Source organism: Rhinopithecus roxellana, chromosome 8 (assembly GCF_007565055.1).
Source record: "Rhinopithecus roxellana isolate Shanxi Qingling chromosome 8, ASM756505v1, whole genome shotgun sequence".
NCBI classification, from domain to species: Eukaryota; Metazoa; Chordata; class Mammalia; order Primates; family Cercopithecidae; genus Rhinopithecus; species Rhinopithecus roxellana.
This window is the reverse complement of record NC_044556.1, coordinates 42,462,535-42,484,047: the sequence shown is the minus strand read 5'-3', so window position 1 is coordinate 42,484,047 and position 21,513 is coordinate 42,462,535. Positions and strand designations below refer to the sequence as shown.

The 21,513-nt window shown below is 47.5% G+C and overlaps 1 protein-coding gene across 3 annotated transcripts in view; it reads right to left on the bottom strand.

Moving 5' to 3' along the window:
- Nucleotides 1–325: 325 nt before the first annotated feature.
- Nucleotides 326–21,513, bottom strand: part of KCNN3 (potassium calcium-activated channel subfamily N member 3) — a 164,133-nt gene continuing 142,945 nt past the window's right edge. For all 3 annotated transcript variants that reach the window (XM_030936751.1, XM_010364683.2, XM_030936752.1), the window contains 4 exons: nucleotides 19,265–19,375; nucleotides 8,109–8,236; nucleotides 5,366–5,435; nucleotides 326–1,176 (listed from right to left, as the gene is read on the bottom strand). In XM_030936751.1, coding sequence (XP_030792611.1) covers nucleotides 880–1,176; nucleotides 5,366–5,435; nucleotides 8,109–8,236; nucleotides 19,265–19,375 — 606 coding nt within the window. In that variant the 3' untranslated portion in view covers nucleotides 326–879. The remainder of the gene's footprint in view (nucleotides 1,177–5,365; nucleotides 5,436–8,108; nucleotides 8,237–19,264; nucleotides 19,376–21,513) is intronic.

The window sequence follows — 21,513 nt, the reverse complement described above, 5'->3', positions numbered from 1 at the left end:
AGGTGCATATCCAGGACAAAGCAATGTGCATTATGTCTGAAGGGACCCGCATCTTCAGTGAAACTCAGAATGTGGCCAGAACTAGCTAACTACCCGAACTGAAAGCACCCCATGTTCAGATTCAAACCAACTCAACACACATGTAAGGGGTGCCTATTGTGTGTAGGGTAAGGTGTCAAGTCCTTTTTTATTTGGATTAAGCTCAAATAAGAAAGGACCTGAACCGAATGTGGGATGTGTATGTGTGTACATGTACACATTTGCAAACACACAGGTTTATGTGGGTATTAATATTGAGTGGAAAATCTGGCTTTTTATTTGTGTCTTTTTTTTTTTTTTTTTTTCAGTCTGATTTGGGTATATCTGTTTTGGCAAGTTGTGGGCAGCTCTCTTTTACTTTTGTCACCCAGAGGCTTCCGTAGACAAAAGGAAAGGAGAGAGGTGTATTCAAAGACCCCCATGGCGAAGAGCCCATCCCCCAAGCCTGACACGACCCCCTCTCCCAGGGGACCCCTCTTCTGGACTGGCTTCACTGTTGGCTACTTCAGTGCATCTGACCCCCACCCCCCGCATGAAGACCTGAGATTGAGCGTGGATTTCTGTTCTCCACCAACTCTGCAGCAAGGGCCCTGCCAGAGGCGTCGCTTCCTGTCATCTCCTCTTCCCGCTCCCAAGTAGAGGCACCTAAACAGAGATTAGATTTCTGGTTTCAAGGCATGTCGGACCAAGCACGCTGAATGAACATGAGTTAGTTAATTAGCTCGGTCTCTCTTCTTTCCGTTCCCTGGTCTGAATGTTCCTTGATGGCAAAGCGACCAGGATAGAGTTGGTTTGCATCTTAAGACCTATGGGTAATGCTTCTGGAGTGGGGAGATTTATTTAGCAACTGCTTGAACTTGTGTATGGGGTCGGGAAGGAGGTGGAGCTGACCCCAATGGGGCTATCGGAGATTGGGGTGTGGGTGGTGCCCACTGCCACACTGACACCCCGGGCCTCGATGATGGCAGACAGGAGCTGCTGCTGCTGCTGGCGCAGGGTGTCGGCGATGAGCAGAGGCAGGGAGTTGAAGCTGGCGGTGAGATGCTCCAGCTTCGACTCCAGGCTGCCAATCTGCTTCTCCAGGTCTTCGCTCCGGTCATTGAGTTCCGTGATTAAGTCATACATGACATTCTGCATCTGTGTGGAGAGACAGGCGAGAGACAGGGAGATGACAGGTCATCACAGAGGAATCTGCAGTGGGAGAAATGAAATGCCCTCCACAGTATGACAGGAGCCACTTCCACACCAGTTGATCTGGTCAAGGAAGGATACAGGCTTCTTTCCTGGGGATGGGGAGGCTGAAGTGTGCACATCTGTGTTTTCTTATTACAAAAATAATGAGTATTAATGACAGCATTTTATTAGAAAATATGCACCGAGAGGGAAAAAAGTGGCCCCTTTTTTTTCTTAAATAAAGTGAGTCTCTAAATTGTCTCTTATTCTCACAGGGCCACAACCTCTCAGCTCACGTGGCTGCTGGCATCTAATGATTCCAGAGAAGACACTGGTGCGGAATGGACAGTGCAGTGGGTGTATAATTAGTAGGCCAGGGCTCAAGTACACATCTGCAGCTCACTAACAGTGTGCCCTCTGACAGGCGCCTGGCCTCTCTCAATCTCAACTGCCTTATACAATTGGAGTTAATAATAACTATACACAGTTAGGAGTTATTGCACATCTCCCAACCTCTATTTTAACACAGCAGCCAGGAAGTATAGTGAATTAACTCTCAAGCACAGTGCTTAGCCAAAGGGGGCTGCCTTGCTAAGGTGTGGCCCTTCCCCTGTCTGATCCACAATGCCTCAGGGTGGGACATCCCTGAAGGGCCACTCTGAAGGGCTGAGGTCTTTGTTGACTGTATCCCAGTTCAAACTCTCCCTCTGACCGATCCTGCTTCCCTCACTCCTTGGCGGGGGTCCTGAGGGTGCTCCCCGCAGAGCTCCCCAGTACCCCTCCTGCACTCAGCACTGACTCTCCGTGTTCCAGGGGTGCCGACCGATTACCAGTGTTCCTTCCCCAACATCTTATGGCCCCCTTGTTGGTCTGCAGAGTCTCAGTCTATGCAACAGATATTTTTCTCCCCGCAAATCAGCAAATGCCATCTTGGCTGTGTATATCAGACTCGGGAACAAGATTCATGGGCGTCTTCAGCCTCCCACGTGTCAGGGAGTGAGGCTCCTAGGGCGGCAATGCAGAGGGCCAGGCCGGTGGTTGCTTGGTCATCCCTGAAGTACTGTGGCTCTTTGGGTTTCTGGTGATCTGCTGGTGACACCCCAATCCTATTTCACCTGAAATTTCAGGTTACTCTAGGAAGATGTGGAAACGATTTATGCCCCAGGGACCAAAGCAGCAGCAAGTAAGGTGAGAGGAAAAAAGAGGAGTAAAAGAAGATGTGAGAAGCTAGAGAAGAATGAAGGGGAGCAGGGATGCAAAATGCAGTGAGGCCTCCCCAGCAGACTCCAGGCCCCATGGGGAAATTCACTGGGGCAGCATAAGGTCACGAGGTGGCATGGAGATGGCCCTGCCCCCATGAGCTCCGCTGTGGCCAGAGCAGGACACCATGTTGTGGATGCCCTTGGAGGACAGGGTGACTTTAGAAGTGAAAGCACTCCCTTTATTAATCAACATGACAGAACCTCTTTGAGGCGCACATTCTTCCCGGAATGTGCAAAATCACCCCTTTCATTTGACCACAGGGGTACCCTGATGAGCTCTGGACTCAGAGTCCAAGCCTCTGGGTTGTGGCCCCTGCACTGGTGCTCACCAACTGCCTGTCTGTGGGATGGTTACTTTGTTTGTTTGGATCTTGGTTTCCTCATCTATATTGATAATCAGAACTACCATTTGCAAAACCTTTATGGTTTACAAAGCATTTTCACAGATATCATCTTATTCGATCACCTGAGCCTCCGATGGTAGGAATTATTTTTATATTTCAGCTGAAGTAATTGAAGCAATCGGGGAAAGACTCCAAGCCCTCCCAGCTCTGCCAGCCTATAGGACAGCAATTCAATACAGACATAATATGTGGAGGCCACGTGCCATATTCTTAATTTAGAGAGGACCAAAGGGCAGGAGTGGGAAGGCGGTGAGTTGGGAGGCTACAGCACAAAGACAGAAAAGAGAGAGAACACGGCGTTATCGTCTCCCCTGTTCCGTTGCTTGGTGACAGGATGCCGGGGGAATATGGACCAGTGTGAAGTGTGCTAAGCTGCCGCCAGGACCTTGGGTGAGTCTCATGGGAGGAAAAGACAAAGACTGGGCGAATGTCAGAGTTCACCTCCTCCCCAGATCTCCCCATGGGGGTTCTGCAGATTTTTTCCCTTAACCCTTTCCTGCACACTCTTTCTTTCCAGGTAACTTGCTCCTGGGTTATTTACAGCTTAGTTCCCCCTCCCAATTCACAGGAGTGTCCTTCCAGTTCACTGAGGGGTTCGCTTCACCCAGTCTGCTCTGTGGGCCCCATCTCTCCGAGAGGCCGTGGGTGGCACTGCAGAAATGCAGGTTTGAAAGTTGGGTTTGCCCGATGTCCCCAGGGAACATCAGTCACAGTGTGTCCTGCAAGGTGAGAGGAGAGACAGGAAGCACTGCTACTCATAGAAGAAACATCCTGGGGCATCTCGTTGGGCTATTCCTGAAGCTCACAGGTGGGTCTCTAGCCCTGTTTGCTCCGTATGACCCTCTTCCTGGTCAATGCTGATTGGTCCCAGGGTGGATACATGGCCCAAACTGGCCAATCATTTCTTCTCTTCTGAGAATTTAGAATTAAGACTAGTAGGGGGCCAATTAGTCTTTACCTGTGGCTAAAACTATCATATGTACTCTCTGAATTGGAGCCTGTTACAGTGTGTTGTGGGGACGGGAGGCATAGAGGGAGAGAAAGAGAGGGAGAGAGAGAGGGAGAGGAAGAGAGAGACAGGGAGAGGGAGAGAGAACTGAAGCGGTCACTTGTACAGAAAGAGACAGAAGCGATGGTGAGAGACCTCCTGGTTGTGGGGGCTTCCCAGGTCTGGTTCAAGTCAGTTCCTTCCTGCAGTCTGGCCACATGTCTCCTTTGAGGTTCTGCCTGGAATGAGACTCCTTATATCCTTAGAATAGATTTCTCCATTTTTAAACCTAGTCCCAGCAGGTTTCTGATATTAAAACCAACACACCCAAAAACCTGAGGGAGTTCTCTCCTGCATGCCCACGTTCCACTCCCACCCCAGGCTCCTAGGAACCACCCTGCACTCCACGTGAACGCCCTCCTCCAAAGGCACGCAGGCCTGGAGGCTTCTCCCCAACTGTGCCAAGCCACTTACTCCCCGACTGAAGTCCTCACAGGTTTAGGAGGCCCTTTCTTTTGTTCAATCCCTTTATTAAACAAGGCGCCTGCACGTGGCCCGAGAACTAGTGATTTCTCTGATTGCACTCTTTTCAAAGGGTGCTTAATGTGCCTGAGGGAGTTTCTCTTGCTTACCCAGGGAATGTGTTCCATTATGATAATTGACATCTGCTGGAATGTTCTGCCAGCCTGGCCCTGGGCTGTATGCTTAATATACAATTCCTATCAAGAGGCAATGAGGAGAGGGGGCTGAGGTGGGGGAAGCCCTTTCTTCAGTGGCACCGACTCTCAGCTCTGCCAGCAGTGTGGCCTTCAGCTCCCTCACCTGGGTGATTTGCAAGAGGACAGAGTTTCTTTACAGTATTTATGGCAGCTCAGGGCCAGAAACAGAGTGGCAGAGTGATGGTGAGCCTCACGCCCTAGGGCTCTCAAAGGAGGGTTCTCTTTTTGGGTATCTTCATGTTCCTTGTAGGCTATCTGCCTCTGGAGAAGTAAAGAAATGCACCCCCCCACACACACCACTGCCACCAATTTGAGGCCAGAAAAACTGGTTGTTAAGGATCGGAAGATGCACAAAAATGAAGTTCCAAGTATTACAGCAAACCGGTGTGACCTGGGCAGTCAGCATGGTTATCGCTGCCGTCTGGTCCTTGCTAGCATGCTTCACAGCCGTGCAAACTCAAGCCCAACCTCAGGAGCCCCTCTGTGCAGCTCATAAAATGACACGGGAAAGGTTCCGTCAGCTCATTAATTCCACGCAAAGACACACCTGAGCGATTTCACTTAAGAAACAAATGCCAAGTTTTAAAAGACCACAAGACATACTGGTAGATTGCAAATGGAACAAACTGGAGCATAGGTATTTTTGAACCAGGCAGAAATTTTTCTTTGCTTGCCTGGTCCTGCTCTGTCCAGTGCGAACCCAGCCAGGACTCACAGGTGAGCCTGAGAAGACTCAGTGTCTGCACATTCTAGGGGATGTCTCCAGACACTGCCACTCACCTTGGAAAGGTCCACCAGGGTGTTGGCTTGGTCACTCAGCTTCCTCTGCTCCATCTTGACGCTCCTCAACCTGTGGGGAAGAGTGATAACAGGCAAGCCCTTCAAGTTCATGCAAAGGCTTAGCCCCACCAGATCCTCCAGCCCTTCCGCTGCCTCTGATTTTGGAACCCAGCATGGGGACCGTGAACCTGGGGAAGAACTCAGGCTTTTACTTTCCAGGGGCTTGTCACATCCCCCCAGAAAGCAAACTCTTGTCCCAACGCATGCTCACCTTCAGTCACTGGTTTCCTGCTATTCCCAGATCATTTCCCTGCCTCTATGCCTGGGCTGCGCCTTCCATCTTGAGTGCCTTATTCTCAGTTTTTCAGGGGTTCCCCAAACCTCTCCATCAGAATAAATGTTTTCATCCTTTGCTTTTCCACTTTTAAAAACTCCCCCATTGCCGGGCACGGTGGCTCAAGCCTGTAATCCCAGCACTTTGGGAGGCCGAGACGGGCGGATCACGAGGTCAGGAGATCAAGACCATCCTGGCTAACACGGTGAAACCCCGTCTCTACTAAAAAATACAAAAATCTAGCCGGGCAAGGTGGCGGGTGCCTGTAGTCCCAGCTACTCGGGAGGCTGAGGCAGGAGAATGGGGTAAACCCGGGAGGCGGAGCTTACAGTGAGCTGAGATCCAGCCACTGCACTCCAGCCTGGGCGACAGAGTGAGACTCTGTCTCAAAAAAAAATAAAAAATAAAAAAAATTAAAAAAAAAAAAAACTCCCCCATCACAGAAAGCATCAGCCACAGTTTGTTTTGATTTGAGTTGCAATGCATGGGGGGTGTGTGTGTGTGTGTGTGCACTGTGTGTGTGGTGTGTGTTGTGTGTGTGTGGCATGTGTGTGGATTTTGTGTGTGGTTTGTGTGGTGTGTGTTATGTGTGTTGTGTGTGTGCTGTGTGTGGGTGTGTGTGTGTGCTGTGTGTTTGGGGGCATGTGGTGTGTGTGTGGTTTGTGTGTGTGTGGTGTGTGTGTGGGGGCATGTAGTGTGTGGTTTGTCTGTGTGGTATGGTGTTTGTATGTGTTGTGTGTGGTGTGTGGGGGCGTGTGTGTGATGTGTGTTGTGTGTTGTGTGCATGGGGTGTGTGTGGTGTGTGTGGTGTGTGTATGGGTGTGTTTGTGGTGTGTGTCATATGTGTGGTGTGTGTGTGTGGTGCGTGTAATGTGTGTGGTGTGTGTGGGGTGTGTGGTGTGTGTGGGGTGTGTGTGTGTGGCGTGTTTGGTGTGTGGTTTGTGTGTGTGGGTGTGTGGGTGGTTCATGTGGTATGTGTGGGGGCATGTGTGTGTGTGGTGTGTTTGGTGTGTCTATGGGGTGTGTGTGTGGTGTGTGTGGTGAGTCTGTGTTGTGTGTGTTGTGTTTGTGTTGTGTGTGGGGGCATGTGTGTGGTGTGTGTATGGGGTGTGTGTGTGGTGTGTGTGGTGAGTCTGTGTTATGTGTGTTGTGTGTGTGGGCATGTGTGTGGTGTGTGTTTGGGGCATGTGGTGTGTGTGGTTTGTATGTGTGTGGCGTGTGGTTTGGGTGTGTGTGGGTGTGTGTGGTTTGTGTGGTGTGTGGGGGCGTGTGTGTGTGGTGTGTGTATTGTGTGTGGTGTGTGTATGGAGTGTGTGGTGTGTGTATGCGGTGTGTGTGTGTGGCTTGTGGCTTGTGTGGTTTGTGTGTGCATGGTGTGTTTGGCGTGTGTGTGCTGTGTGTGGTGTGTGTGGGGGCATGTGTGTTGTGGGTGTGGTGTGTAGAGGGTGTGTGTAGTGTGTATGGTGTGTGTAGTACATTTGATGTGTGGTTTGTGTGTAGTTTGTGTATGTGGTTTGTGTGGTTTGTGTGCTGTGTGTGGTGTGTGTGGTGTGGGTGTGTGTTGTGTGTAGTGTGTGGTGTGTATGTGTGTGGTGTGTGTGTTGTGTTTGTGTGTGTCATATGTGTGGTGTGTGTGGGTGGGCAGGGGGGGTGGTGTGGCGTGGGGTGGGGGGTGGGGGGGGGGGTGTGGGGGGGTGTGATGTATTGGTGTGTGTGATGTGTGGTGTGTGGTGTGTTGGGTGGTGTGTGGTGTATATGTGTGTGTGAGGGTGTGTGGGGTGGTGTGTGTGGGTTTGGGTGGTGGTGTGTGTGGGTGTGGTGTATGTGGTGTGTGTGTGGTGTGGTGTTTGTGTGTGATGTATATGGTGTGTGTGATGTGTGGTGTGTGGTGTGTGTGGTGTGTGGTGTGTATGGTGTGTGTGAGGTGTGTGAGGGGTGTGTGTGTGGTGTTTGTGTGTGGTGTGTATGGTGTGTGGTGTGTGTAGTGTGAGGTGTGTGTGGGGTGTGTGTGTGGTGTTTGTGTGTGGTGTGTGTGGTGTGTGGCGTCTGTGGGGTGTGTGTGTGGTGTGGGGTGTGTGTGTGGTGTGTATGGTGTGTGTGAGGTGTGTGGAGGGTGTGTGTGGTGTGTATGGTGTGTGTGATGTGTGTGGGTGTGTGTGTGTAGAATGTAGACGCCCTCAGAGGTTCTTACTCTAGTTTTTACCTTCCATAACAGCCTGCCCAATTTCTGGCATGTGGCTGGTGCAGTCAGTGAGTGATCAGACCCACTTCACCACTCCACTTGTTGAGTGGAACAGAATGGATTTCTTCTGTGCCTCCTAAGTATATGAGAAGCTACTGACAGAGTTGTAGGAGTCCCACCGCTCCCAATCTGGTTATCTGATGGCTGAACCGCTCTGGCATACTCACTGGTGGATAGCTTGGAGGAACTTCCTCTGGTGTTTCCTGACTTTGGCATGGTCAATCTTCTTTAGCAGCTTTGTGTGTTTATAGATTAACCATGTTTCCCGAAGGACATTGGCTGCAGCATTCTTGATCTAAGGAAGAATAAATAAAGCAGGCTGCTATCAGGTTCATTTTCTTAGGTTCACATAATATTTTTTGTGTGTGTGGTTGCTACTGTAGTCTACCTCACGAGGAAACGATTTTGCAATGATCTATTTTCTTAACCAAAATCACGGAACTCCTAGAAAAGATGATTAAGGCCAGGCATGGTGGCTCCTGCCTGTAATCTCAGAACTTTGGCGGCCGAAGCAGGTGGATCACCTGAGGTCAGGAGTTCGAGACCAGCCTGGACAACACGGTCAAAGCTGTCTCTACAAAAAATACAAAATTCGCCAGGTATGGTGGCTCATGCCTATAATACTAGCTACTTGGGAGACTGAGGCAGGAGACTCGCTTGAACCTGGAAGGCGGAGGTTGCAATGAGCTGAGATCGTGCCATACTCCAGCCTGGTCAACAAGACTGAAACTCTGTCTCAAGAAAAAAAAGAAAAGAAAAGAAACGAAAAGAAAGAAAAGGTGATTAAAATTCATCTGCTATTAATCTTGTGTTGGACACTGCAGACTAGAGCTAAATTAAAGGGTTTCTTTCTTTCTTTCTTTCTTTCTTTCTTTCTTTCTTTCTTTCTTTCTTTCTTTCTCTTTCTTCCTTTCTTCCTTCCTTCCTTTCTTTTTTCTTTTCTTCTTTCTCTTTTCTCTCTCTTTCTTTCTTTCTATCTTTCTTTCTTTCTTCTTTTTTCTTGATTATTTCAGTACTGTCTCTTGAGTGCTGTTGCTGATGCTATATTTAGACAGATTGCATGAGAAAGACCTTGAGTCCCGGGGTCCCCCTGGAAAATAGCTAGCAATATACCACTGCTGCCCTTACATGCAGACTTCCGAGCTTCACCTGAGATTGCCACTTAGTGTATATGGTACGTTGCTTGGATTCAGAGAGTAAACAGATTTCCTATCAGCTGGAGATTTTAAAAGACTTCTTTGAGAAAATGTCTTTCCCACTAATTGGAACTATAGGTACCAATAAGCCCACTGTCTCCTTTCCCAAATGGCCAAAAACATTTGCACTGCAATTTTACATGTAAATGTAATTGGCACAAAACAGAAATAATTTCAAAGCAATGTCTGAAAATCAGTGAAGATATTTAGGTGTGAAACCAGAGCTTCCTCTTTCCCAAGGCTGGCTTCTTCACTGTGCATTGCAATCACACGTTTCAACATATGACGCTGTCATCTGTTGACATGGAAACCACTGATATCACCAGGCTCACGACTGAGCTGAGACATATCAATGGCATCCAGATGGCAGGGGACAAAGTTTTAATCCAAACACAGACATCCTCAGCAATTAGTAACAAGAGCAAGAGAAAACATTCCTTATTAAGCACACGCTAAACAGATTTTTGATTAACCATCCCCATTTCTGTCAGTCATGCAGATTGGCACAGGTCCACAGGCCTGGGGCCTGGAAATAAGTAGGCCAGCCTAATAGAAATCAAGTTACTAGCCAGAAAGGATTTTAATAAAATTAGAGACTATAGACCTGCTTCTTCAGACTGACATCAACAGATGGGACGTTGTTAAAATACTGAGACGTGTGGGAAGGCTAGGAAACCTTGTTTTGCAGGCTGATAACTTTTGTGTGTGTATGTTTTAAAAATTTATTACTAAGGCTGGATTATATTTTTCATTGGCGCTGAAGTGATGTTTTTAAAAGAACAGCTAAGTCTTCTCAGAAATGTCTAAGGGACATAAATATTGCTTTTTAAAAATGCAGTAAAGATCCACCATGAAAATAGTTTTAAATGACTTAATTGCCCGCCTCTAGTACTCTCTTGCTTGAAAGGAAGCAGGTTGTGGTGAGAAGTTGGAAACAGTGGATGTCCAGGAGAGGACACTGTGGTCTCTGGGGTTCTGCTCAGGGAACTAGAGTGAACAGCAGCCTCCTGGCAAAAAAGGCAGCACGCAAGGGAAGCCTCGCTCTCTGCAGAGCACACATTGAATACTATTGCCCTCCTCTTGCAGGGAGAGGGGGCAATTGGAGGTGTCATTTCTTCAGTTTCCCTAGGCACTTAGCCTCTTAGGAAAGCCTCAAGGAAACGGGAAAGTCTGCAGGTGAATCCCTGCTCTGTCAATTATTAAGCAGTTTAGGAGTAAATGCTTCATTATCTGTAAGATGTGAAAAATAAAGAGGGCTGCTATGAGGTAGTGATGATGGTGCTGGGGGCAACAGCTAACATCTACCAGGTGCAGCCGCAGGTCTGAGTACTTCATATGTCTAAGCTCCTTTAATCCTTACCACAACGCCATCGGGGAGGTGCTAACATTATCCACATTTTTCAGATAAAGAAACCAAGACACAGACCAAGACTAGACAATTATAAATGGCAAACTGAGTCAGTGTGGGTTTGAATGCTGCATAAAATGTAAAGTACCATACAGATATGAGTTAATATCATCTAGCTCAAACCCCTCATTGAACATATGAGGAAACCACTTCAGAGATGGGATGTGAGAGCCAGAATCACACAGCTAGCTAATGGCAAAGTCAAAACAAGAGCCAGGTCCAGGAAGAGCAGAAGGTTTTCATGTGGACTGAAGGAAAGACAAACAAAATCATTTCCTGTTTTCTGGGATCAAGGAATTGGAAAGAACATTGGATTTTTTTTTTTTTTAATCATCATGGCCCTCACTTAGCAATGTGACAGAACATGGAGTCCAGGTCCTGCACTTAAAGTCAGCCCAAATGTAAGATACTGAAGTCACAGCACAGCCCGGGTAGCTGACAGAGGCAGTCACATCATCTTTATGAGTTTGGAGGGAGGCCGCTGTGCATTCGGGAAAGTGATGTTAACTGCCAGCCCTTGCACTGACTCTGAAATTAATTACCAGCAAACAGTCTGGCACAAAGCTAAGTAGATCAATATCTGCGAGAGAAAAAGAAATAGGCTTTTAACTGCACTGGGCTTTCCCAGGTGGATGGTAAATGCTATTGTGGCCAGGGTCTCCCTCCAGTTCACCTGGCTGATTGATCTAAGCATTGCTGGGGTCAGGAGCAGATGAGGTCATATGCCCTTCCTCAGATTTGCCGAGCCTCCGAAGGGCTCCATGCACCCTTCCTTGATGGAGGCTTGGGTACCTCCTGACCTCTCCTGGTGGGCAGAGGCACCAGGGCCAAAAGACGCTCTTAGGGTGCAGCAGCGCGAGGGGGCAGGGCTTAAGATGAAAGCAGCAAGCCAGAAAGAGTGGCTCAACATTGGCCACAATCGGGTGGGTTTGGGGATGGTTAGGAGGGAAGTGAATGGAAATCCAGCTGTCCTGCCTCCAAAATGGGCTGATTGTTTTCTGCAAGCCCAGAAACTCTCCACCAAAAAAATTGCTTTTACTCTGATTGGGGCCAGAGAATGGGCTCTATGACCCACTTTAGGAAGGGCTCTAAAATTAATGGGCCTGAACAAGAAAGTGGTCCAATGAAGACCTTGAAAATTATTGTGACAGCTAACATATACTGAGTGCTTACTATGTGCCAGGATCTGTGCTAAGCATGTATGTCTGCACTGTTTCATTAACCCTCAGAAAAACTTGACAAATAGATGTGATCATGAGCTCTATCTTGGACCCACTACTGAACTCTATGAGACTCTCTTTATTCATACATTTGAGGAACAATTAATGAGCACCTATGATTGGCCAGACATTGTACTAGCAAGTAAGGGTACCACAGTGAACAAATCAATAACATTCTTGGCCTTATGGAACTTACAATCTTGTGGAGAAGATGGTATGCAGTTTATATTATACCATCAGGTAACAAGCACTTAAAAAAATACAACAACAAAGCAGGATCCGGGGCTAGAGAGTGATGCAAGTGCTACCGGCATCTGTGAAATGGGATTACTGTGTTGACTAAATGAGAATATACTTAAAACATTAGCACAGACCCTGGCAATATGCCTCAATACATGGTATCTTTGTTAATATTCTCCTCTTCCGATAAACATCAGCTTCCTTCCAATTTCCCCAGCCCGCAAGAAAACATACAACAGAACACACATCGCTTCCTTGAGCGCTTGGCCATAGCATCCCATGTCAATGACTTGCTCTGGCCACCTCTCTGCCCAGGTAATCTGCTACTCGCTATTACAGAGGGGCTGTCGGTTGCGGCAAGAATGCTTGGGGCAGGAGTACAAGGGGGTTGAAAGGAGCACCTTTCTTGGGCACCCTAAGCCTCCAGCAGCCCCAGGAGTCCTGGGAAATTACAGGAGTCCCATTAGCAGAGTCCCCCAGAGAAGAAATTACTGGCATGCCCTTTATGCTGCCAGGAACCCTTGCCAGAGAAGTATTCTACTTGGAGGTTGGAGACAGGGAAAGGGAGGCCCGGCCGGTGGGTGTGATTTAAATACATGCATCTTGGACAATTTCTTCACTATGTTCACACAGTGAACATAGTGTTAAGTACAGTTTAAGACTGTACTTAAACAAACCTAGATGGTACAGCCTACTACACCCCTAGGCTGTATGGTGTAGCCTATCGCTTCTAGGCTACAAGCCTGTATGGCACATTTCTGCACTGTAGGCAACGGTAACACAAATAACTAGGGGAGAGGAATTTTTCAGCTCTGTTAGAGCCTTCTGAGACCACCTTGGTATATGTGCTCCATCACTGACTGAAACGTTGTTATGCAGTGCATGACTGTAACTTGAAGGAGTTACACAGGCTGAAACTAGGCTGAGTGAGGATCAGATCACTATCGGAGAACCTGCAAGCCGGCCCTTGACTGAAGGTGTCCATTACATATAGGACTAGAGAAGGGGGCCGATTCCTCTTTCCCATTTGCCAAGCCCACTCTCCCCTCATCACCACCCCGCACACTTGCTCTGGCTTCCCCGGTTACCCTCTCTTTCATCACCCTGCTTGCACCTCCTCTTTTTCCTCCCCCTGTTCTATTCCACACTCCCTTTGCAGGCTTCTCTGCCTGCCTGACCCGGAGGCCCTCACTGACCACTTAGAACTGGGAGCTCCACCTGTCTGGCTGGCAGGAAATTGGGTGGAGAGAGAGGAGATATATTTCCGTTGTTCGAAGTTGGAGCTTGAGGTTCTCCCTGTAGCAATATGGTAATGGGTGGTGGATAATTCTATAATGCTATTTATGTGATACTCAGTTAGGGTAGAGTTAAATTGGCTTTTCTCTTCAGCAGGCCTGGGACCCTAACCCCACGCTGAGTTCCAAGGAACTGACCACCCTAAAGCTGCCTGCCTGATGGTCTGAGAGCAACTGGATCTTGCATAGGGTGGGGGCCCCCTCACCCCTTTCTGGGCCTTCGTCTTCTCATCTGTGTTGGAGTGGCTCTTCCCTGAGGGTCCTTCTGGCTTAAACACACAATATTTCTGTGACTGTTGCTAAAAAAAAAAAAACCTGTACCCACTCTGTTTGGGACAGATTCTTGTGTGTGATGTAATTTATAATCCTCTTCTGGGGAGAATTAGCATTCCTGATAACTGCCCTATTGATTATCCGATCAATTATAAAGAGATAAAGACTTGTTCTGGAAATCCACTCTTGAGCCCAACCAGCTGTCCATTAGCAGTCCTTTAGCTAAACTTTCTATATCTGGCATAACAATGGCTACCATTGTTTTTCCTATGAAATATCACTACTAAGAGTAATCTTTGAATTAGGCTGCTGAAGAAAATTTTCTTCTAGCAAGATTATGATCAAACTTTGGCATATGCTTGTAATTAAAGAAAAGTTGTCTTTAGTGTCATTCAGGAGATTGTAGGTGGGGGAATTACTTTAAGGTTTTTGAGCAGGAAGTAATATGTAGAGGTAAGCCTGAGAGTCTAAGGAGATCCATGGGGAAGCAGAGTGCAGGATGACTGGAGAGAGGGAGGCCCAAGTGAGGAGAACAGGTAGCAGGCTGCTGTGATAGCGCAAGACAGAAGATGGCGGCTTCAAGAGTGACGGGGCAGAGGCCCTGGAGAAGCGCGCATGCGTGAACAGCCACAGCAAGGTCAAATCAGACACAGAAAGTGCTCAGATCCCTGTGGGGTTCAGGGCCCAGAGGAGTCAGAAATGGGGCTAAGTCTTTAGGCCTGGGGTCTGGAAGAACACCATGTCAGGAGCACACCAGGGAAGTTAGGGGAAGGAACTAGTTTAGGGAAGTTGTGGGTTTCGTTTTGGTCTTACTCATAGAATTCATGGGGAAGTGTACTTGGATGAGCTACTTGGGGCAAGAAACCCTTGCAACAAGAAGGAGATATGATCCTCGGCACACTGTGCTGTCTGAAGGTTCTGCTCACTGTGGCTTGATGTGGAGAGGAGGTACCACAAAGAAAATATCTCCGGTCCATGGTACCTCTCAAGCCAAGGGTGTCCATAGCAGCCCACTCTGCTTTTTTTTTTTTTTTTTTTTTTTTTTTTTTGAGATGGAGTCTCGCTCTGTTGCCCAGGCTGGAGTGCAGTGCCGCGATCTCAGCTCACTATAACCTCTGCCTCGTGGGTTCAAGCAATTCTCCTGCCTCAGCCTCCCGAGAAGCTGGGATTACAGGCGCCCACCACACTTGGCTAATTTTTTGTATTTTTAGTAGAGACGGGGTTTCACCATGGTCGCCAGGCTAGTCTTGAACTCCTGACCTCAAGTGATCTGCCCACGTCAGCCTTGCAAAGTGCTGGGATTACAGGCGTGAGCCACCGCACCCAGCCCACTCTACCTCTTATAAGAAGTGCTCTCTGAGGGCAGTCAGCCACCAAAGGCCAAGGATGGAGGTAAGGACCACCTCTTACCCATCTTGGTGCCCCCAGAGTACAGAGTGTGGCACCCAGGGAGTGACCTCTGTGATGGACTTGTTTAGTTACATAAAACAGAATGTTGGGGACATGGAAGCACTGAGTGGCAGAAAAGATGGGGCTCTAGTATCTTTCTTCCAGTCCCTCTGTGAGTCGTGTACTTAAATATATTTATCTAGTAGCCCAGAGGTTAGCAATAAGTTATAATTATAGAATAACAATGGCAGCAACACTGCGAAGTCAGTGTGGGAAGATCTGATTGAATTAAATACAGAAATGACGTTGCTGCCAGAGTTGATACAAGGAAAGAAGATAAGCACGGGATTCAAGAAAACCAGAAACTGAGTTCTTAGCCAGTGCTATCAGACCCTCTTCCCTCCCCACAAATAAATAAATAAATAAATAAAAATAGTGCTGGCCCTCATGGCAAAGGCTAGGCTGCAGCCTTTAGAGCAAGACAGGATGAATAAACACTAGAACAATTTGGGTATTTTTATGATTAATATCTACAATTCCTTTTTCGTTTTGCTTAGGTGTTTGAGGCATCAAGGTTGCGTATACCAGTAAGAGGCTGCTTTTATCTTTCACATCTGCGATTGTCCACTCGGAAGAGGTTGAAATTATGCCACAGTAAACTCCTTCACGTTGGATCTTTCTCTGAGAATTCACTGAGATGTTATGAATAGACTGAGCTTAGCATCTCTTTTTGTTTTTTTTTTTTTTTTGAGATGGAGTCTTGCTCAGTTGCCCAGGCTGGAGTGCAGTGGCGCGATCTCGGCTCACTGCAACCTCTGCCTCCCAGGTTGAAGCAATTCTCCTGCCTCAGCCTCCCAAGTACCTGGGACTACAGGCACGTGCCGCTACGCCTGGCTAATTTTTTTTTTTTTTTTTTTTTGTAGAGATGGGGTTTCACTGTGTTAGCTAGGAAGGTCTCATCTCCTGACCTCGTGATCTATCCACCTCAGCCTCCCAAAGTGCTGGCATTACAGGTGTGAGCCACCGTGCCCGGCCAAGAGTTTCTAAGGATCATATCTGATCTGAGAGTGAGTATTTCTATTTTTTTTTACAGAGTCTTGCTCTGTTGCCCAGTCTGGAGTGCAGTGGCAGGATCTCAGCTCACTATAAATTCCACCTCCCAGATTCAAATGATTCTCCTGTCTCAGCCTCCTGAGTAGCTAGGATTACAGGTGCGCACCACCACGCCCTGCTAATTTTTGTATTTTTCGTAGAGACAGGGCTTCACCATGTTGGTCAGGCTGGTCTCGAACTCCTGACCTTGTGATCCACGTGCCTCGGCCTCCCAAAGTGCTGGAATTACAGGCATAAGCCACCGCACCCAGCAGCTTAGCATCTTCTTGACCAATGAGCCACTCCAGCTGGACACAATGGGCCATTTGGAGAGGACAGAGGGCAGGCCAGGCATCCCCAGGGGAAGAAAGGTGGGGTTCTCTTGTGAGCAGTTCAAAGTCAGCTCAAATCAGAGCAGACCAAGGATGCATACATCCAGTTTCGTTTCAATTAAGGTTATGTAAAAGAACCTTCAGAAGTTCTAGTCCTGCCAGCTTTGAAAATCTTCTCTCTGTAAGAACCATCCCTCCTGTGTTGTTTATTTCCTTGAGAAAAGATATTAGATATTAAAGGGACATTTCAACAGATATAAGTGTTCTCAGAAAAATGAGATGTTATTCAATTAAAAAGCTACCTTACATTCATGGATGAGCAATAAATATTTGTTGATTTGATTTTCAGTCCTACTTTTCAAGAAGTAAGTGGAATTGAGGAGGATGTTAGGGAATCATTTTTGAAAGATTAAAATTAGCAACCACAGTCTCATCTTCTACAATTATATTGCAGAAAAATTGTTTATTTTCCTGGCATACAAAGGAGCTGGCTTTCCTCAGCTTTATTTTCCTCTAGCGTCTGATTTACTTGGTGAAAAATGGAGAGGACAAAGGAATAACACCAAATACAAAGAATATACTTGGCTTCAAAAAGAAAAGCAGAATAAACAGAGAAACTGCTAATGTCTCTACTCTTGGTAAACAGCTTATGAGAAGGCTTTGGAGGCAAAACATCTCCCTGCCCTCACTCCAGCATGTAGTTTCAATTCAGTGAAACCTCAGAAAATTGCTTCAGGAAAATAGATGCAAGTGGATTTGCATTTAGGTGTTTCAATAACTTGAGTAATTTCCTCAATACTGAGCATGACTTTTGCACCCATTATTAGAGGGGGCTGAAAGAGAGTGGCCAAGTGGCAGGGCTCCCGGCAGGCCTTACTGTGGTAACAGCCTTCAATCACTGCCATCGTGATGCGACAAATCATGGCTTTTTTTGGTGCAGCTGATAGCTCAGGGCTGTGATGTACCAAGTACAAACACTTGAATGTCAACAACATAAGAATATTTGCCTGTACCAGTTCCTTTTAACATCTGTGAAGGCTCTTTACAAAATCCAATAAATGTAATCAAAGACCAAATAATCAAACACCGTAAATAATTCTGCTGAGAAACTGGAGAGGCCTTGGCCACTGCACACTCTCCCACTGCCTTCCCCGAGAGCTCACTCGCAGCTCCCTCTGTCATTCTCTCTCTCTCTCTCTTTTTGTTCTTCCTTCCTGCCTTTGTCTCTATTTCTAACACACTGTTGCTGCGGTGCAACATTAATCACTGAATATTTTCTGTAGCTTTCAAAAACCCAAAGCAACATTTGGTTGCTCATGGGTTCCTTAACCTACTTTAGTCCTAAATGAAAAAGACTATGGAGGCCAAGACACGGGCACAGGGTTTTAATTCTGCCTCGTCTCAGAAAGAGGACAGTCTTGCAGGAAATCATCTTACTCACCTTCCTTCAGGCTATAGTTCTAAAGAATTTTCCATAAAAGCTGTCCTTGAATAAACAACTCCTGCCTTGCCCATTTGGCCTGCTGTTATTCTGGAAGGCTTGTATCTGTCTCTTCTAAATGGGCCTTTTCACCTCTGACAATTCAGTGGGGTATCCAACTTTCAACAGCTAAATGGTCTACCCATTCCTGCATATTTTCAGATTTTCATCTTCCATAACCACTTTCATAATGGTTTAAGTGAGAAACGTTACCCGGAAAACCCAAAAGGGAAAAATTGGATGATGACGTTTTGATGAACAATTTTATTTAGGAATGTGAGCTCTACTAGAACGATTCCTTTTTTTTTTTTTTTTTTTTTTTTTTTTTGAGATGGAGTCTTGCTCTGTCGCCCAGGCTGGAGTGCAGTGGCGTGATCTCGACTCACTGCAACCTCTGCTTCCTGGATTCAAGTGATTATCCTGCCTCAGCCTCCTGAGTAGCTGGGACTACAGGCGCCCGCCACCATGCCCAGCTAATGTTTGTATTTCTAGTAGAGACGGCATTTCACCATGTTGGCCAGGATGGTCTCAATCTCTTGACCTCGTGATCTACCTGCCTCAGCCTCCCAAAGTGCTGGGATTACAGGCGTGAGCCGCCGCGCCTGGCCTAGAATGATTCTTTAAATGATTTTTTTAAAGGATTAGACTTAGGTACATTTTCAATATACTTTTATAGTTTTAGGTACATTTTCAATATAGTTTTGCCCTTCCTAATGAGAATCCTGAAAATATTTGAGCATAAACAAAAAACATTGCCTCATACTGGGTGATTTTCATCAGGCAAAGGGGCAGGTTATACCATTGTAGGCTATTAATTAAATTACCAGGAAAATTATTTGGCTGCCTGAACCATGCACAGCGATCGAACAGAAGGCAGGAACCCATCGTGTGAAGATGCTGTTTCCATTTTTTGTCTGGGGCTCCCTCAAACACGCCCTTTAAAAGCCTGGTGCAAACCCATACGACATGACCATTTTCTTTCCCTCTTTCTTTCTCTTCTCTCTTTCTCTCACTTCCTTTCTGTCTTTCTGTCTTTCTTCCTTTCTTTTTGAGATGGAATCTCACTCTGTTATCCAGGCTGGAGTTCAGTGGTGCAATCTTGGCTCACTGCAACCTCCGCCTTCCGGGTTCAAGCAATTCTCTTGCCTCAGCCTCCTGAGTAGCTGGGACTACAGGCACCCGCCACCATGTCCAGCTAATTTTTTGTAGTTTTAGTAGAGATGGGGTTTCAGCGTGTTAGCCAGGATGGTCTTGATCTCCTGACCTTGTGATCGACCCACCTCGGCCTCCTAAAGTGCTGGTATTACAGGCGTGAGCACCTGGTGGACCATTTGCTTTCTCATTGGCTTCCACTGGGGTGTTAAGTCCCCCATAAGACATGGCTGTGTAGCATCTTACCCGCTTGGTGAGCTGAGTGTCCATCATGAAGTTATGAACGTGCTTCTCTGCTTTGGTGAGTTCCAGCTTTCGGGCCACCACGGCCACCACAAGGGCAGTGCAGCCTGCACCCTGTGGGGGGACATCAAGAGGACCAGAGGGGAAAGAACACATCATTAAGAGGCAAGACGAGAGACTCAACACGCCTGGCGCCCACGGGGGTAGTTTCCTGGGACTGGAGTGGGAACTCGAGCTCTCTAGCTGGTCATGACCAAGCCACAAAATCTGTCGAAATCTGTCAGGACTCTGATATCCTGACCCACAGAGGGGTCTGCAGTGCCCCTTGGGTTGTGCTCTGCAGCTGACTTCTGGGAGGCTGAGCTAGCCAGTTTCAATGCAGAAGGATGCTGGGTGGCGCCGAGACTTTGGGGGGTTTAACCAACAGATAAGCACCTGGCCACCTGCCAAGCTGTGTAGCGGAAGACAGAGGGGCCAGCACACACGGGCCCTCTCTCCCTCAGGCAGGTCTCCATCCCACTGCCAGCTCTAGACCAGCGGGCCCGGGAGGAAGGAAGGCAGGCCATCGGCTGGGATGCAGATGGAACACCTGCCAGTGGCTGAGAGTGTTCCTGAAAACAGTCTAATGAAGAGCCAATACATTTCCCCAGGGCTTGTTTCACAGAGGGTACCCAGGTTGGCACGAACACATGCACTCAGTGACTGCGCTTGCTCTGCGATTGGGTTTTTTCACCTGAGGGTTTACGCTATGACTCAGCACAAGGAATCGGTTCCTTCCTGCCTTCACCAGGAGGCTCATGAATTCACCGCCATGCAGAGATTTTAAACACAACACCACTTCTGCTAGATCAAAACCAGGATTTTAAGTGAGCCCGCAGCAGACCCTTAGGATTTTCCGGAACAGCGATCCTAGTCTGCTCGGTAGGTCCATGCCAGGGGAGCCCGGGGAAGAAGGGTGGGCAAGGAAGCAGGCTCTGCTGAGCCCCAAGAATGGTGAGACTCACTTTTTCTGTCCTAATCCTCTGGGTGCATGCTTGACTGTCTGGGAAATAAGCAAGGAATTCCCTGCACTTTCCAACATTCTCCCGACGCATTTTAAAATCATCTTTGCTGGGCTTCTTGGTTGGCTTGTGAGCACAGGGGGACGTCGAAGACTCACTACTCCCCTGGCTCTTTGGCAGGCAGCGGGAGTCAGCTCCATCCTTCTGCAAGCGGACTCTCATCAGAGACCATCGCCCTCTACCTGCACGCTGTGCCCTGCACTGCCCCGACCATCACTCATGGAAAGAGATGATGAACTTACTAAAGCCAACAACTGAATCTTAGATGTCAAACAGTAATTCTAGTTGCCACAGAAATCAGTCTAGCAGATGAGGTCCCAGACTGGAAGGAATCTGTCAGTAACATTTTTGGCTCATCAGGTCTTACAAAATGTGTGAGAAGCAGAAAAGAATGTTTTTCAAAGGTACTATAATCTATAACCGACTTGGAAGGAATGCATATGGGTGGATCCATTCCCTACTCTCTCTTTTAGAATCTCTTTCTCTCTTTATCCCACAGGCTGACAAAGGCTAGCCTGTGTGAAGTTTCGATGTGGCTGAAGTTCACAATGCTTTCTCCTCGTTTCCCACAAGGGTCCCCATTAAAACAATCTAGTGTTTCTCAGTACATTGGTTGGCCTTTTCACAAAGTGAAAAGAACCAAGTCTGTGTGCACTTTCCTTTTCTGACCTCATTTTCCTCTTTTGTTCAAGGACGGCTGTGTTTTTTCAGCTTCTATGACTTACAGGAGACTCTGTGCCCAGTTTTCAAAGGATCTGGGCAGTTGCACAGCCTGGTCTGTAGCTGTAATCAATCTAGCCAGGCCTCCAAAAGCAAAAAATAGCTTAAAAGAAGCCATCCTAGAGGGAAGATGTGTGCTCCCTTCCCCTCGACCGGACAGAGTGTCATCCCTCTCCTTTATATGGAGTTCCAAAAGTACTTTGGGCTGAAAGCCTAAAAAGAGGGCTATATCATAGCGTTAAAAATGGAACATCAGATGGAGAGGGTTCTCCCCAGGCTCCATTCTCCCTCCTCTTGCTGGGCCCAAGCAAAACTCTACTTAAATCATCCCTGAAAGCTGAGATCCAATAGGCCTGAAGAGGGAGCTTCCCCGCACCATGCTACTTTGAGAATGTAATCACAACAATCAATCATCCACCATTCCAAATTTCCAGGGTCTAGATAGGTTGTTTCACAGCTCTTGCCACGGCC